General features: G+C 35.0%; 2 protein-coding genes across 13 annotated transcripts in view; one reads left to right on the top strand and one right to left on the bottom strand.

Annotated features, from left to right (window-relative positions):
* Nucleotides 1-7,965, bottom strand: part of LOC149808497 (protein unc-79 homolog) — a 255,882-nt gene extending 247,917 nt beyond the window's left edge. For 5 of the 7 annotated variants that reach the window (XM_089978169.1, XM_089978143.1, XM_089978163.1 and 2 more), the window contains exons 1-3: nucleotides 7,628-7,965; nucleotides 3,231-3,293; nucleotides 750-870 (exon numbers count right to left, since the gene is read on the bottom strand). In XM_089978169.1, coding sequence (XP_089834295.1) covers nucleotides 750-870; nucleotides 3,231-3,255 — 146 coding nt within the window. In that variant the 5' untranslated portion in view covers nucleotides 3,256-3,293; nucleotides 7,628-7,965. The remainder of the gene's footprint in view (nucleotides 1-749; nucleotides 871-3,230; nucleotides 3,294-7,627) is intronic. The other 2 variants (XM_089978159.1, XM_089978151.1) reach the window with 2 other exon arrangements.
* A 303-nt stretch (nucleotides 7,966-8,268) lies between these two features.
* LOC149808496 (AN1-type zinc finger protein 3-like) overlaps nucleotides 8,269-17,846 on the top strand; it is a 47,998-nt gene continuing 38,420 nt past the window's right edge. For 2 of the 6 annotated variants that reach the window (XM_089978123.1, XM_089978129.1), the window contains exon 1: nucleotides 8,272-8,462. In XM_089978123.1, the coding sequence (XP_089834249.1) occupies nucleotides 8,410-8,462 (53 nt within the window). In that variant the 5' untranslated portion in view covers nucleotides 8,272-8,409. Of the gene's footprint in view, nucleotides 8,518-17,846 lie in introns of all 6 variants that reach the window. The other 4 variants (XM_089978112.1, XM_089978118.1, XM_089978137.1 and 1 more) reach the window with 4 other exon arrangements.

The following is a 17,846-nucleotide window of genomic DNA, read 5'->3' as shown; positions in this document are numbered from 1 at the left end:
CAACTATGATCCTGTACCAACTAAACATCATCAGAAATCTTCAGCAAAAACCAAATGTTCATATTTCTTTCCTTCTATAAGGTGTAACAACAAGATTTTCAAGATGGCGGCTATGATGGCCAAACTGGATAGCAGATCGGCACAATTTTTATTTTAAACCAACAAGACACCATATGAAGTCTTTTGATAAAAATGCCATGCACATATGACTTTCTGTTCAAGAGAAGCAATAACAAGATTTTAAGACTGCAGCTGTGGTGGTCATATTGTATGTCATATTGGCACCATTTTAATTCAGGACCAACTAGACACCAAAACATCTTCAGTGAAACTCCCATGCTGATATGGCCAATCATTTAGAAGGATCTGCGATAAGATTTTTAAGATGATTTCCATGGTGGCCATATTGGATGTTCTGGCAGAACCATTTTCACTTAGGATAAAAAAAACACATTCTAGGATGTCTTATGATGAAAACCCCATGTCGTTCTCACACTGGAGATGGTTTTCCTCCTGAGATAAGGGGTTTCTCCATCTTTCCCATCACCGCATTCTCAAAATTATTATGAAAAAAATTAAGGAACATAAATTTTTCTGGGCTTTTTAAATATCTTGATTCCAGTTAAGTATATTTCTGGAACAGACTTCCTGTGATCATGTGACTGTGAGGATGACACTTTAACTGCCAATCTGACAGACAATAACCTAAAATTAATAACTGGATTGCTGCCTGTTTAATTTTTCTTTACCTGAGCAAGGTTTGTGAGAAATACTTCAAGGTGTTAGCTGCATCAACTCCTGTTGGCTGAGGGATAACATTATTAATGATGCGGGAGTGGTAGTCCTTCAGGTTCCGTATCTTGGAAGTAACTAAAACAAGATGGATCAATTAGATGGAGAATATTTTTGATTGCAAAATGGAAAACAAGGCAAGCAATCATGTATTTTGTTTTATCTGATGTTTGAAACAACACTATGTTTTATTTGGTGTTTAAAACAACGCTGTCTATTTGTTTATTTGGCGTTTAACTGCAAATAAATACATGAAATGTTATACAGTTAAACCCCTTAAAACCAAAAACCTTTGGGACCAAACTTTTTTTGGTTTTGAGAAGTTTTCAATTTACTGAGGTTTTTTAAAATGTGGGATATTGTTTTCTAAGTACTTATGTGAAGAGAGAGAGAGATGAATATAATTATGATAGCATCATACTGCACAAAAAAAAAGCCATTTTTAAAAAAAAATACATGTACTTAATTAAAAATTAGCTGAACAATATATGTTCCTTTCAGAAAATCACTTCCTGTCACATAAATACAGTTGTTCCAGACAGAAGCACAGTCCTCATTACAAGGAACATCTGAGGAATGACACTTTTAAAGCTCTACTGTAAGTCTATTATTTACATGAATGATACTCTATAATGTATAAATAAGAATTCATAATGTTCACAGTTCAAGAGCCTGAATTGAGAAAGGTATGGAGCATTGTGTTTTTTTTTTTTTTACATCTTTCTTTTACTTATGTGTCTTGTGTTAATGACTCCATTTCTTGTGCTGTTGCAACAGAATGCCAAAGTTTTTTTAATCTCTGTATAGATCTAAAACTGCCAGGCATGCCATTGAGTGAATATTACTTTTAGAATACTGCTTTGTTGGTTTCCATTTGCAAAGCATCAAAAGCATGGTCATACACCTGGTTAATAAAGCCCTGATATCTAATTTCTTTTTTAAAAAATAAACAATGTTCTATTGATCATGTATACAAATATTAGCATCAATCACAATTAGATAATAAGTGATAAGCATAAACTTTCTTAAGTGGCTTACCTAGAAGTATTTAGTTATTAATAATTCGCATTAAAAGTTGGCTCTTTTGTACGGTGCAAAAACTTCAGATTAGCGTGTTGTCAGCCCTAATATCTGTCAGCATTCATGACAGGTATTGTTTTAACCTTGCATGCCCTTGGGACATATTTCTGATTTTTGTCTCACAGATCATCCCCCTACAGTATTTGCTAACCATAATTAGGGCTGACAACTTTAAGGTACACAGTCACAGAAAAAGGTAGTCATAACTGAATTGTACATTCTAGTCTATGTCTATACACATAAAAAGGTAGTGATGACTGAATTGTACATTCTAGTCTACATCCACACACATAAAAAGGTAGTCATCACTGAATTGTACTTTCTAGTTTGTCCACACACATAAAAAAGTAGTCATGACTGAATTGTACCTTCTAGCTAAGTCCACACGCATAAAAAGGTGGTCATTACTGAATTGTACATTCTGGCTATGTCCACACCCATAAAAAGGTGGTCAATACTGAATTGTACATTCTGGCTATGTCACACATATCAAAAGGTAGTCATGACTGAATTGTACATTCTAGTCAATGTCCAGTTGGCACTTACAAAATAAAGGGAAATAACTTTAGTAAGGATCATAAAACCTGTCATGTCTAATACTGTTAATTATGAATGAAGTAAAAATGTAATATCGTCAAACATTCACAAAATGTGGAATTTATTTGTTTGCTGGGACTATTCTCTATGTTTTTATATACACAAAATATTTGGGGTCAGCATCTGGAAAATTCTAGGATCCGGGTATAATGGATTAAAAGCAGTCATTAAAACTTGACATTTTTCCATGAGAGAGGCATATTGGTTTATTGTGTTTTCTTCCTAAAAGCTAAAACTACAAAATAAAATTTAAAATAATTTCTCAATAACTGAATTTAATTTATGAAATTTCATAAAATAATGAATATACATGTAATAGCATATTTACAACATTTTAATATGACAACGCTATTTTAAGATAAAGGTTAGTTTCTGTTAGGCAACGAGAATAAGGTGCTTCACAAGGTTGTTAGTGTACATCTTTTCAGGTGCACAATCAACAACTGAATTGATTATGCAAAAGCCTGATTTTAGTTCTCAAGTTTTTTTTCAGAATCCCCAAATATATGAGTCCATCTTGTGTCCTGAAGTATGCTAAAATATTAGGGATTGTAAAGATTTACTTCCTTGATTTCATACAAATCTGTCTATTCCATGATAATTGTATTGATAATTTAGTTGAAGTGCTACTGATGTTTCTATTATGTTTTTTTCCAGCTTCAAATTACAGTTTATTCAAATTATTCCCAAGGTATATTAATTTGCTCTTCAAGGGTGGTAACCATTATGTGAGGCTACTTTGTATTCCAAAGAGAACTTACATGTGGCTGCTCTTGTTGTAGCCATTCTCTCTCAAAGTTTCAATAAATCGGCTTCATATGACTCTGAAATAATAAAAAATTATTATTACTGCCTTCATACAATGCAAGAATACAAAACTTTCAAAAGTATACACAAGGTGAAAACTATTACAAATATCCACAGGGATTAAGAAAGGACATAAATCGAGGGAGGTCACTTTTCACTCCTAGGGCAAAGGGTGTCTGTCTCTGTCTGTCTGCGTGCATTCATGCATGTGTGGCTAATTCCTTTTCAAATGGCAACTTTAAGATTTCAATTGTTCACATTTCACAAAATAATTTATCATCAGCACCTTTACAATCCCATATCTAAGTTAATTAGTTCCAATGCAATCTGACTGACAAAGCCACATGTTATTACAGTTAAGTGTCAGCCAGGCAGGGCCCTGAAACAGGTAATTGGATTAGTCATTTGAATTTGCTCAAAAATAATTGTTCCAACTATTAACCAAAAAGAGAGCTACTTGATATGTTTGTTCCAAACAATAAAACAAAGCAAACATCTGGCCCAACTTCATCCAACTGCAAGAGTATCGACATTTTTTGTTTGTTATTTTTTCTGATTCCTACATTCTTCCCCACTCCAAACCCTTTCCCCATCATTCATTTAAGGTCCTAAACCTTACATGATATCAAATTATCCTTCTGCAACATTTGACTCAGTATGATTACCCTCTTTCAATCAGTGTAGATGGAGTTCAGGGATGACCAGTTGCATAACAAGACTAAAGAAACTTAATTCTGGGGCCCCCTCACAATATAATTTCACATATTTGATGGGCATTTGGGACCCCTGCTGGGCTGCCACCTCCCCCCAGCCAGTTGCAGTTGCTGTGTCACTAGAAATGACCATATAACTCAGTATATATCAGTGGCCATTTAAAATTATAGGTCACCAAGAGCTAATTATTTAAATTCAGTTGCAATAGACATTGAGTGGAGAAATATTGGTGGCAAGTACAGGTCTTTGAAATTCTATCACTGTAGTAAGAAAATGGCAGATGTACATATATAAATACATACATACATGGGGCCCTGAGTGGCTGAGTGGTCTAAAGCGCTCTCCATTACGGATCACTGCCATCTCACCTTTGTCTGCATGGGTTCAAGTCTAGGAATTGGCCAATGTGGGTATGTGAGAAAGCTTGCCAGTAGCTTCTCGTGGGTCGGTGGTTCTTCTCTGGGTTTACCTGGGTTCTTCCTCTGCCATTAATACTGGCCGCCATGCATAGCCTAACGTGTGCTGAAAAATGGCATTAAACCCCACAACAATAACAACATACATACATACATACATACATACATACATAGTTGGCATCATAGTTTATATATGGTTATGGGTGCAATATAAATTGCCATTCAAAATATTTCACTAATCATACCGTGAATAAAGAATTTCCATCTGTTTATGGCTTGAATAAATATCATGCTCAGATTTATAACAAAGCAGCACCATAATATGTCCAGTACATTATCTGAAGAAATGAAAAATATTTGGAGACAAAAGAAAAGAAAATATCTCAGGCCAAAAGAAAATTGCAGCCTCTCCCCTACTGAAAATTAAATGTTTGTTATGTACAGTAGTGGGTATAATAACTGTTGTATGCTGAATTCTAAAAATTGGAAGCTTGGATGATTAAGCTTACAGCAAAGCTGACATCCAGTGAAAGACATTGTGCAGACCTTTTGGAGTATAGTGGTAAAATGCAGGGTGTTGACACTGAATCCTGCAATTTACTACCCACTCTATTAAGATAATAGGCAGGGAAACTTTGAGTGGGATGCCAATGCACAGATTGTAGATGATGACATCATTGATGTAAGCATCACAATTACCTAGCCCAGATGTAATCATGTTCATTAAATGTTGAAAAGTACAAGGTGAACCTTTCATCCCAAATGGCATCACTTTATATTGATAAAGTCCATCTGGAATTACAAATGCCCAAATTTCGTTTGCCCTTTTTGTCAGTGGAGTTTGCCAGAGTCATTTCAAAAAGTCAAATTTGGTGAGATATTGTCAATTTCCAATTTTGTCAATGCTGCAATGGAAATGAATCTGTTATGGTCACACTGTTCACTTTTTTATAGTCAGAGTACATGCATTAAGTATCATCTGGTTTCGGTACAAGAATACATGGTAAACTTCAGTCACTGTTACTTGGTTCTATGAAATCATTGTTTATCAAATACTGAATTTCTTTTTTCAACATTCCTGTTCGAGAGGGTTCATCCTGTAATGATGCAGTTTCACAGGTGTGGAATCTACAATTTCAACACCATCCTAGATTTTATTTGTTCATGTACAAACATCTGGAAACAAGGGCTCATATTCAAATAATAGCTGTTTTAGTCATTCTTTTCTTGTGGCTGCAGATGTGAATGTTTCTGGTCCAGATTATTCAATATTCCTGAATTCTGAAGATTGGTTACAGTTGTTACAGTCTGATTTCATTCAATCACTTAAAGCTTCACTGTGTTGAACTGGTAAAACTAAACTGACTGCATGATCAACATGGCTATCTCTATCAACATACTCCTTTAACATATTTATATGACAAAGATGTTTTTCTTTTCACCTCCCAGGAGTATTAATGATATAATTTAAATCACTTATTTTTCATTCAATGCTAAAGATTCTTGACCTGATTCCCTGACAGCAAACTACAGTATATTAACAGCTTCATCACAATCTTTTTAAGTATCAAACCAGTATGACCAATCATATTTTTCAAAGTTTGCTGAAATTTTTCTTAAGTCCCTTTACATCAGTAAACCAGTCTGCCATAGTAGCAAGGACTATAGTTCCAGAGTATTCCAGAAAAAGTCACTCTAAATCCAACACAACAAAAATAAAGTCCATTGTGCCTGTAGTGGCCAGTAGTCTCTCATACCAATTACCAATGGCCTGAATTGTACTGATGTGCCAACAGTCTTTTGTTGAATCTCATTAAGATAATCCAATGTTTCCTTGTTTAAATTCACCAGAATTCCCAGTTAATATCTCTTTCCAACAATAGTATGGAGCACTTTGCATTTCCAGAGAAAATTAAAAAATTTCACCCAAATCAAAATCTGAATACAACATAAATGATTTCTGCCCAGATATTATCACATGAATAAATAATTATTCCAGTAAACAAGATTATATATTTTTAAAAACAAGACACAAAAGAAGACTCAGATGTTGGACAAACGTTCATTTCCAGAACAATCCAAGCTATAATTAGACAAGGTCTGTTACTAAAATAATAATAATAATAATAATAATAATAACGAGGACTTTGTATAGTGCCTAAACTTTAGATGCTCTAAGCGCTTTACAACATTAGACATCACCTACAACATAAATCCCATATAATGATATGATAACAAAAAATAAACACCAAGAAATTAGAAAACATAAAAAAACATGCTGAAATATTTAAGGTAGAAAACATTATTAGGTCTTTTAGTTTGTTATTGCAGTTGAAATAAGTGAGTTTTAAGATGAACAAAATAAACATAATGTCCTTATCTCTGAGCAAGATAAACATGTTTGCTTCTATTGGTAATGTGCCTAATATTAAACCCACACTCACTAAGAAAATATTGTTTACAGAATTTTTATACAAAAATCAATGATTTTGGACAGGTAGACAATGAATTTGATTTTGGACAAGGTCAGCAATAAAATATAAAATGTATATGCATAATCCCTCCAGATATTCTGCCATTTTCTTACTACAGAGATAGAATTTCAAAGGTCTGTGATAGAAAATGACAAAGGTGAAAGTTTTAGCTAAGGCAAGTAAAAGGGTAAAAAAATGAATTCACAAGTTTCTTTTAAATACAATCTATCAGCAGTCATTTTACTTCAACGGCTAGGAAGCAACTAAAATGTACTAATGTTTTACACCATCTTTTTATATAGATTCGCTTACCTTCGCTTTGTTCTGATGGCAATTTATATTAATAAAGCATCATGCCACAGCTGTGATTATGGCAGTTTGAATGATAGTCGTTTTCTGTTGGCAAAATGTTCTGTTTTTATTTTCATATTTTCCGGATGTTGCGATTTTCAAGTGAATCTGGTACCCGTTTTTTATATTACAAAGTAAAACATGCAAACGTTTAAATATAATGGGAACCGTTGTATATGTCCAGAATCTACATTTTCGAAAGGTGATGGGAAAAATGTTTAAAAAAAGTAACAAATAAAATAGGCGACTGTATGACCAATATCTGGATCAGTCACTGCTGTAGGCAAACACGGATTTCATGGATTGGATGCAGTAATCAAATGTAGGATGAAGTGCGCTTTGCTGTAAAGACATATCCTTCAAACACTATATATTTTTATAACAGAATTCACTTACCGGTCTTATCCCCTCGATTATATACATACAGTAAGCGTCTGACATCTTATTTCATGAAAAGCACCCGAACTATGTGGAAGAAAATATTCTAAACTGACAAGCATAAAATGTACTTTACTTTCCAGACACTCAGTCTGAGCCCCGTTTTCTTTTCTTTTTTTTTTTCGGTTTGTAAAACTATAAAATGTAGAAATCTGCGTAGTATATTCCCCCTTTTTATGTACGTGATTAAATCCAACCTTGTGGCAACGGTGGAACTGTATACAACTGCATCACACAGACTTGCTCCAAATCCATTCCCTGCAGCAGCAACATATGTGGGAAGGTCCACTTTTGATAAATAGACAGATTTAGCATCCATATTTTTGTTAAAATTTTGAGTCAATTTTGCTAATGGAAATAAACTATTTTGTTCTCATATTGACAAAACATGCTAATGTGTATGGCTTAATTTGATGTTTAAATTTATGTTCAATGCAGATGACAACTTTTTATCCAAATTAATTTTATTTTGTGCTTAATTCATAATGTTAATGACCGGATTCCCCACTTTGGAATGGAATAGCCCACACGTATATTTATATGGTCAGTTCACCGAAGAAGGGGTAGGGTCAGAGGAGATACGAATAGTTTGACCTTTTCATCCGGAAATTGTTCTATTGTGCCTCGTTTTGAGAACTAAATAACCAGCAGCTGTGTAATGTCATCTTGTCACTAGGCCAACTATTTTGGTGATTTTTCGTCCACCAGAACGAATTCCTGGGCACAATTTGTGTCACAGAATGGATGAATCTGATAGTAGTCAGCCACCTAGATGCCCATGCGGATTTTGGGGGTGAGAAGATTGAACAGGATATTGATTTTTCTTCATACCCATCAGACCAAAAAAGGTCAATTTGCCTGTGAATGGGCGAGACGTAGCTTTATTCGTAACTACAAAGTATATGGACTCTAGTCTTATGTGTGTTTTCACAGTATTTAAAACCTTATGAATATCTAGGTACGGCATTGAAATAGGTGGGATCTGAATGAATGATGGAAATTATGTTTATCATGCTTAATTGACGAGTTCACCTTGCGTGACTAAACATGAAATCATGGGTATCAGGTGATTACTGTTTCTTTCTTTACATCTTGCTGATTTTGCTTTATATGAGCAAAACTGGTCAGAGTATTTTTTAAATTGATAAAAATCTGATCTATGTATAATATTTGTACTGCAGTCCTACAGATAAACCTCATTACTATCCAATAGTATCTTGAGCTTGAATCCAATCAAACTGGGCTTTTGGCTGCCGCTAAAAGTAAATGTCAGTACTGTGAGCTTTTACCTCTATGATCAGTACTCCAGCTACAAAGACACAGAAGCACTTCAACCTCCCCTCATAATGCTTATATGAACCATACTGTACTAAGACCTCACTATTGATTACTATGCGGTGGGGGCCGCACTGAATAATCTGTATAATTTTATATTCAAGTGTGCTGACTTGACCACATATTTCTTGTAAGACTACAACATTTACGCATGTAAATAGCTGAGTTTACTGCCTGTAAATGTCTACAAAATCAGTAAACTCCTGAAACAAACATGAATGGTGCTGGAACAACCTGTTCCAGTTAAGTGATATATTTCCACTCTGACAGAGCAGACAGTTTAGTAGAATTTTTGTTTTATTTAATTTCACTAGGTATGGATGATTTTCATTTTAAATATGGTAATATAATTTTATGACAGTTGCTTCTAATGCACATTACACAACATAAAACAGGGCTGTCAGGGACCTGAGCTTCATGGTCAGACACACATGAAATTATCAAAGGATGCATTACTTCCCCCTATGATACATCCCCTTGACATGCTTCATTTTACTCCAGGACATGTCCCCTTTACATATTCTGCTCATTCATGACCAGTCTGCATAATAGCTACAAGTTAGACACCAGTGAGTAAACAAGAAGCCAGTTTGACTAATCAACAATTAATCCTTGTCATTTAAGTTATGTTGTGAGAAGGAAATTAAACTGGTGATGTTGTGAATATAAATAATGAATCAAATCAAAGCCTTTTGAGTGTCAGATTTTGGACAATATTGTCAAATCATCAGTATGCCATAATAGTAACTACTATTTAAGTATGTGTGACTTTTACAGGGCACTAGAGTATAAGTAGAAATGTTTTAAAAGACATTTTTTTGACTTTTTGGGAAATGGACTTGTGATGAAAATGAAACACAAAAGAAAGAAAACCGAAAATAACAAAAAGTGAAGTCTCATTCATTTGTTTATATTTTAGTATGAGTACCTAAAGAGTGTGTGAATTCTGATTTGATATGAAGTTACATGTATTTAGGTACCATACATTAGGCAGTCATTTTTTCCATAGAGCCCATGTTATATCCAACCATTTTAAAGTTAACTTGTAAGGCATTTAACACTGTTGAATAATTTATATATTTATTCTGAATTAGTTGTTTTTGCACTTATGCTGCATGGTATAGTTTTTCATTCCTTTCGAATTTAATGATGACAGTTCTTTTTTCTACATATGGAACAGTGTAATGCCAGGTGTTTACTGTTGTAAGATTCTTTGGCAGGAATGGAGATGCAGTTTTACCTGTAGAGAAAACTACGCAGCATTCCTAGTGATCATTCTTGGGATTGAAATTAATTTTAAAAAATGTTATTGTTCTTGTTTATTTTTTGTTTTGTGTTCAGTAACATTGAAGCAGGGGAAAAAACCCATAAATTTACATGTAAAATTTTTAAACTTAACATTTTATTTACTGAAAAATATTTTCTTTGTAGTGCATTATTTCACATATCTAAGAATTCAATATATTATTAAAATAATGAGAATGTGCTTTTCATTTTCCTTTCTATCATTTTGAAAGTGAGGGACTCCCCAGTTTATGCCAGAGACTCTCAGATATAGTACTCCTCATGCAGAAATTCTGTTGAGAGCCCAGTGGAGGCTTCTCCATGAATGACAACTCTTTCATATCTGTTTTGGAGGCTCTTTGATATCTGTTTTGGAGGAAAGAATTAGTCCAGAGGTGTATGTCTCCACCGATGCTAAAGTGATCCAATGTGGATAGTAGTCATTTGTGTGGAGTATCAAAGTCTTGCTGAAATCCAGTATTGTCACATCCATGTACAATTCATCATTGTGGAATTCAGCATGGTTGTTGACTGACCACTAGTTGAGACTCGGAGGAATATCCAGATCTAAAACCAGTGTCAGTACCTTACACATTCCCAGATGTTTCATTATGTATTTGCAGATGCCATGCTTCAGCAATTTACAGCAGACTTGTGTATGGGAAATGGGTTAATAGAAAATTGCAAGTTGCCCATTTCCTTTTTTGAAACTTGGACAGACATTTCTCCAGCCACTGGGTAGAGTGCCGAAGAATAATATCTTATGTACAATAAGTGTGTGTTGTTTCAAGGTTTTGTTAAGAATTCAACCTGCTTTATTCACCTTGATACCAGACAACAATTTGGCTGTTTTCTACTGTTTTTTTCATATATTTTTTTATAGCTTGATGTTAATGACTTTGTTTTGTGGGTTGTTTGCTTGCTGAAGACTGATTGGAACTGTTGTTTTAACTTTGACTTTGCTCTCAGTGTAAAGAATTAATGACTTTTTATTAGAGCTATTCCTATATTGTCACTATTCCTATGTCATCTCGTTTTTCTGGATTTTGTACATTTCCCATATGATTTAGTATTCTTTCAGTCCAGAATACTTCAAGATGTTAATGTCATTCCATTTTGCCTTTTTTGAGTTATTTCAGTACTATTTTTGCTCATGGTATTTGTGTCAATCTTCAGGCATTTTAGTTTTCTTTGACTTGTTAGACGGGCATCATTTCTTTTTTACATGTCTCTCGGGTTTTTAATCGATCCATGGTAGAATGAATCCTACTTCTTTGTTGTTGTGGGGTTTAACGCCATTTTTCAGCACACAATAGGCTATGCATGGCAGCCAGTATTAATGGTGGAGGAAGAACCAGGGAAGAACCACCGACCCACGAGAAGCTACTGACAAGCTTTCCCACATACCCACATTGGCCAAATCCTAGACTCGAAAACATGCAGACAGAGGTGAGATGGCAGTGATCCGTAATGTCCTACTTATGTGACAAGGTATGGTACATTCCTCTGCAGGATATAGAATATGCAGTCACAAAAACTTTTCAATATGGATTCAACAACTGCACATGCTTTTCAAGTTTTGAATTGATTGCTTTATGCCATCATCTTTTGGAGCCACAGGTGGCCAAATGGTCTAAGGCTCACTTCTTTACTGATAACTGTGATCTCATCTCTATTCACCTGGGTTAGAATCATGGACTTGGCCAGTGTGGGTTTGTCTGAAAGCTCTAAATGCTTGCTGATAGCTTCCCATGGGTCATTAGTTCTTGCCAGGATGTTCCCAGCTTCTTATTCCACCATTTATACTGGTTGCCATGCAAAACCTATCTTTTGCTGAGAAATATTCTTGAACCCAAAACAAAAGCCATCATCTCTGCACCCATTATGTCCCTCTGCATTTTCTAACTTCAAATTTAGCATCTTTTTAAGCACTGTGTCATTTTTTATTAGACCTGTCAAGTAAATTGTTTTGTTTTTCATGCTTGAATCACTTAATTGATTACAGACTACATTCTAATTGGATTAAACACAACGTAGCAGGTCTGTGTTATTGATAGGGCTTAATTATAATACTAAAGGCTTTACAGCAAGAAAATGGATTGGAAGTGTTCACACAATATCATCAGAGTTCCATAATCCCAATGATGACGTTTTCTTTTCACTGCACTCAAAGTAAATGTCTGAATATGATGAATATGAGCATCAGCCAGAATTATCAGAAAAGCCTAAATTAAACTTTTAACATTACTGTTTCAAAATGGCTGCTTAAGAATTTAAGCCCATGGTACCCAAAATAAAAACAAACAATCAACCAAACAAGAAATACATTTAGAAAAATTTAAGCACAACCATTTCTTAAACTTAGTTTGGCAAACAGCAGCTCTTCATTTGAGATGACAGTATTTACAATGGTCTACAGACTTGTAATCTTTAAGCTATTCATTTTAATCCGAGGAAAGATAATGTACTAACATCCACTATTCAAATTAAGATGTTCTCTTGGTTCAAAATTTTCGGTAATTATACACCCAAATTTGGGTTAACATAAATGTGAGGATGCAAACTCTTGCATCTTTGATACACATAAGATGTAAAACGTAACAATTACATGGTATGAATAGTGTTTACAGTACACCTACTTAAATAGTGTTGCAGGCCTTGGAACAGGAGCAAAGTGTCAATCATTGTGTTGATACTCTATATTTGGCCATAGTATGTTGCTTGAGAGGAATGTTGCAGTGTACAAGCAGTAATAGAGCTAGATTTTTTGAGCCTCTTGTTACTTAAGTTGCTCTGTTTGTTTTGGAGCTGAATTTTCATTATAATTGAACCTTGTGAAATAACTAATCTTACAGTTTTCATTGGTTCACTATGAAATTTGTACATATTATTGTCATAATCTGAATACAAATAGATTCTAAAATGTTATACCATAATTGTAGCAAGAGTTTCAGGATGATGCATGCATTGTATGAAAGAATTTTGTGAATGCAACTGTTCTTTCAATTTTTAGTGCAACTTTAATCATCATCATCACCTATGTTCATGTTTATTAATTATTGTATTTACACTATTTTTGGAACAGTTACTGCATTTGTTTTTTTACCTTAACTCTTAAGCCTCTTGGGGATAGGGGTAAGGCAGGGTTATATTTACATCAGAAAATTGTTTTCCATTTATCTCGACCCCACATTGAAATGTGAAACAACTATAATAATTATCTTGTCTATTCATCAGTCCATCTGTCACACATCCTGTAAACATCAGCTCAGCAGCCCTTACCCATAATTGGATGTCATTTGGTTGGTACAATTTTTATCTTTTTAGATCAGATCTTGATGGAATTATTGGCTTTTACGATAAAATTCTAATCTCCACTATGGAAGATCCTTGTAACCTGCATAGCTTTAGACCATTCAAAATGTCTCACAGACCCAGATGTGCCTTTCATGGGTTTTGCCTTCTTGTCTCTGCTTTGGATAGAGTTATGGTCCTTGGCATATGACTTAATACCTTCACATAAAATGTGGCTTGTAGCCAGCATACCTAAAACAACCATTGGGGCCCTGAGTGGCCGAGTGGTCTAAAGCACTCTTCCTTACGGATCACTGCCATCTCACCTCTGTCTGCATGGGTTCGAGTCTCAGATTCAGCCAATGTGGGTATTTGAGAAAGCTTGCCAGTAGCTTCTCATGGGTCAGTGGTTCTTTCCAGGGTTTTCCCGGGTTCTTCCTCCACCATTAATACTGGCCGCCATATATAGCCTATCATGTGCTGAAAAATGGCGTTAAACCCAACAACAACAACATAAAACAACCATTCAGTATATTCTGATGCAGTTTAAATGATTATTATATGTTCATTTTTTTCCCCAATAACTTTACGTTATTCAGAATCATGCAGTATTACCCAATACTGAACCTGTGCGCCAATACACATATAGCATTCACGTGCATAAAGGAACTACTTTCTATTGTAAACAAACAATGGATGCAGATGCCAGCACTTTTGATTTGTAAACAAATCATGTACACTCACGTAAGAGGTGCTTTACATTGTGGTTGTTTAAATTTGTTTCTGAATGAACAAAAACAGATGTTTCGTGGACTGCCATATACCAGCTGCTATGGCACATTCTGCGTTGATACAGTGTTTTGGATTAGGCTAGCTACAGTATACAAAAGATGCAAGAAAAGGTCCGTACAAATAACATACAAGTGACAAGTCATATACTATCTTCTTTAGCTGGTGATAAGAATGGCAAAAAAAATATACTTACAGTTTTATATCCTGAATTTCCTCAGAACGTACTTTCTTAATTCTGCAAATCCGAATTACATGAGCCATGTCATAGGTTCTCAATCTTGATTACACTTTTCGAAATTGTACTGTAATTTCGATGATAAGTGCAGTTACATCCTCCTTACTGCACTCGAAATGAAATGAGCATTAAATTCCATAGCGTCTTTTTGATAATTGCAATTGAAAGACTTCATATTTTTCCCACATTGATTTCAAACATTCAATGACAGAAACAGAAACACATTTGCAGATGTCAACACGCTTCTCCCTAGCTTCTTCATTTTGATGTATTTCATGTGGAATTGTCATATATAAATCCAGTCCATAATCATGAAATTATGTAGAATCGAAAAAATTACCAAAATCTATTCATTCCAGATCAAATGGAAACGTTGTTGCAATGCACATTCATTCACAATATGGCTCAAATTTCAATATCCAATCTGATATCCGATATGGCCATCACAGCAGCTGTCTTTATAACCTTGGTATGGCTACTTCTGAATAGATGGAACTAAATTAAAATGGTGCCTATCTGATATCCAATATGGCCATCACAGCAGCTGTCCTTATAACCTTGGTATGGCTACTTCTGAATGGATGGACCTAAATTAAAATGGTGCCGATCTGGTATCCAATATGGCCATCACAGCAGCTGTCTTTATAACCTTGGTATGGCTACTTCTGAATGGATGGACCTAAATTAAAAGGTGCCGATCTGATATCCAATATGGCCATCACAGCAGCTGTCTTTATAACCTTGGTATTGTACCTTTGAATGGATGGTCCTAAATTAAAATGGTGCCGATCTGATATTCAATCTGGCCATCACAGCAGCTCTCTTTATAACCGTGGTATGGCTATTTCTGAATGGATGGTCCTAAATTAAAATGGTACCAATCTGATGTCTAATGTGGCTGCCATGGCAGCCATTTTCAAAACCCAGTTATGACTACTTTTTAATGGATGGTCATATTAGTATGCAGTTTTGACAATAAGACTTCTTATGATGTGTAATTGGTTCTGGATAAAAATGGTCTTGATCTTGTGTCCAATATGATTGCCATGTCATCCATCTTGAAAATCTTATCACAACTCCTGAACGTAAAGTCATGAAGAAAATTGTCATGATCTGACATCCAATATGGCCATCAAAAAATCTTGTTATTGCTACTTCTGATGAACAGTCATGCATATGCATACACACATGTATATACTGAGATCCATGTTCATAACCAGGGATGGTCCTGGCTTTTAAAAAGCTGTCGCCAAAAAAATCGCCAACCTCAATATTTTGTCGCCAATTTTCAAAAAGTGTCGCCAGAACAAGTAGTGTACATTTTTTCAAGTGTTAATTTAGTCTATTAATGTAACAGGCAATGAAAATTACAAAAGATGGGTTAGGTAATACTCTAATTACAACAAGCATTAACAAAATGTTACAAAGTGTTACATGAAGATACGTCGCGATTTTAGGGCTGCCCACTTGTTGAACGCAGTTTCAAAGTCTAATTTTTCACATCTGTACATGCTGATTCTTATTAAATTCTCGAGAGATGAGATGCAGAGTTTATTTCTGATGTCAGTTTTTATGAGGTTCATCTTACTGAATCCACATTCACAGTCTACAGTGCTGACAGGTGACACCAGTAGTCTCTCAGCAGCCCCCCCCCCCACACCCTTATGGCTAACTTCACAAAGCTTGTAGTGGATTGCTTCCTAAATCCCAAGAATGATCACTGAATGCTGTATAAATTTTCTCGACAAACAAAATAGGATCTCTATTCCCACGAATGAAACTTACATGAGTCAACACTTGGCAATATTGGACCGTATATATAAGCATAAATTCACACACTATTTAGTTATTCTTTCACTCCTGTATTTTGAGAAATAAATAATTATTATTAATTATGCAAAACTGTTTTCTTTTTTGCTATTTTTTGTTGCGGAGTTTAAGTCTCTGCAGCCGTAACACGGGATTGATGGCAAAAGGAAAAGATCAATGAGTAAAATGCTGCACTGGTGACAGATATAATTGTGATTGAGATTTTTTCCATTTGCTTTGTATATATACGCAGTAGTCAGTACTTCAAAGGTTATCAGTTTTCTGTGAAGGTTCAACAAAACTATTGTATTGGTATATGTAAAAAAAAAAAAAAAAAATAACAGAAGGATTAGCCATTCAATTAATTGTATCTGTTCTGTTCGCGTCTTCAGAAGTCGGTCAGTTGTAGGTATAGTGCGGTAGCATGATTGACTGTATCACAGCATACAGTACTCAGCCCAGATGTCAGCATAAGCAGATTATGATGTAACAATGCACTGTAAAGATGGGGTTGTCAATAAGAACAAAGGATCGTTTGTTTAACAGATTGATTCCAATGCATTGCTTAGTCAAGTTTGTGGCTTCCTTTCGTTCTGGCTTTAAATTTATTCAGTCCAAATCCATGATTGTATGTACAAATTAAATAACCAAAAAGTCTGTCGCCAAAAAAATCGCCAGATGGGATATTTTTGTCGCCAATAAGGAAAAAAAATCGCAATTTGCGACATTGGCGAAGCCCAGGACGATCCCTGATAACTATGGAGTCATTTAGAAGTTATAAATTTCCATGGCAATGTGACTTGCATTGTGTTTGAAAGAAATCTCATTATTTTGATTTGTGTCATTGTCTTCTACACCAAGATGATGTGCTGGTGAAGGCATAAAGAAGTGGGTTCTTGCTTGGCTAGTACTACTTGGATTTGTGTCATTGTCTTCTACATCTAGATGACGTGTGCTGGTGAAGGCATAAACATGTGGGTTCTTGTTTGGCTAGTGCTACTTGGATTTTCACTATCTTGCTTTGTGTCATTGTCTTTTACAATTTGAAGTGTTTCTGGGTCTGCCAGACCAGAGGGGAGGGAGGTGTTAAGTATCTAGGCACTCTTTTATTTGTGTCTACTTGAACAAGGAGTTTTGTAATGAATTAAGGCCTTGCTTGGCAGATTCTGCTGCAGTTGGAGGTTATATGTCAGTCTGAGGATGTCAGTGGTGGCAGTGCTGGTGATAGATTCGCTGATTATGTTTTCGCACAGTTCAAGAAATCCATTACAAGTCCAAACCAAACATCATCTGCTCTGAATCAGAATGGTATTTGTTGATGGGAATTCATTACATGTAACTTTATTTTCATGTAAAATTTTGATCTTGTACATGTACCCAGGTTACTTTATTTTTTTAATTGGAATTTCATGATGACAAGTTCATTCA

The sequence above is a fragment of the Sinohyriopsis cumingii genome, chromosome 1 (assembly GCF_028554795.1).
Source record: "Sinohyriopsis cumingii isolate HCF-2022 chromosome 1, ASM2855479v2, whole genome shotgun sequence".
Lineage (NCBI taxonomy): Eukaryota > Metazoa > Mollusca > Bivalvia > Unionida > Unionidae > Sinohyriopsis > Sinohyriopsis cumingii.
This window is presented reverse-complemented; position numbering and strand designations above follow the sequence as displayed.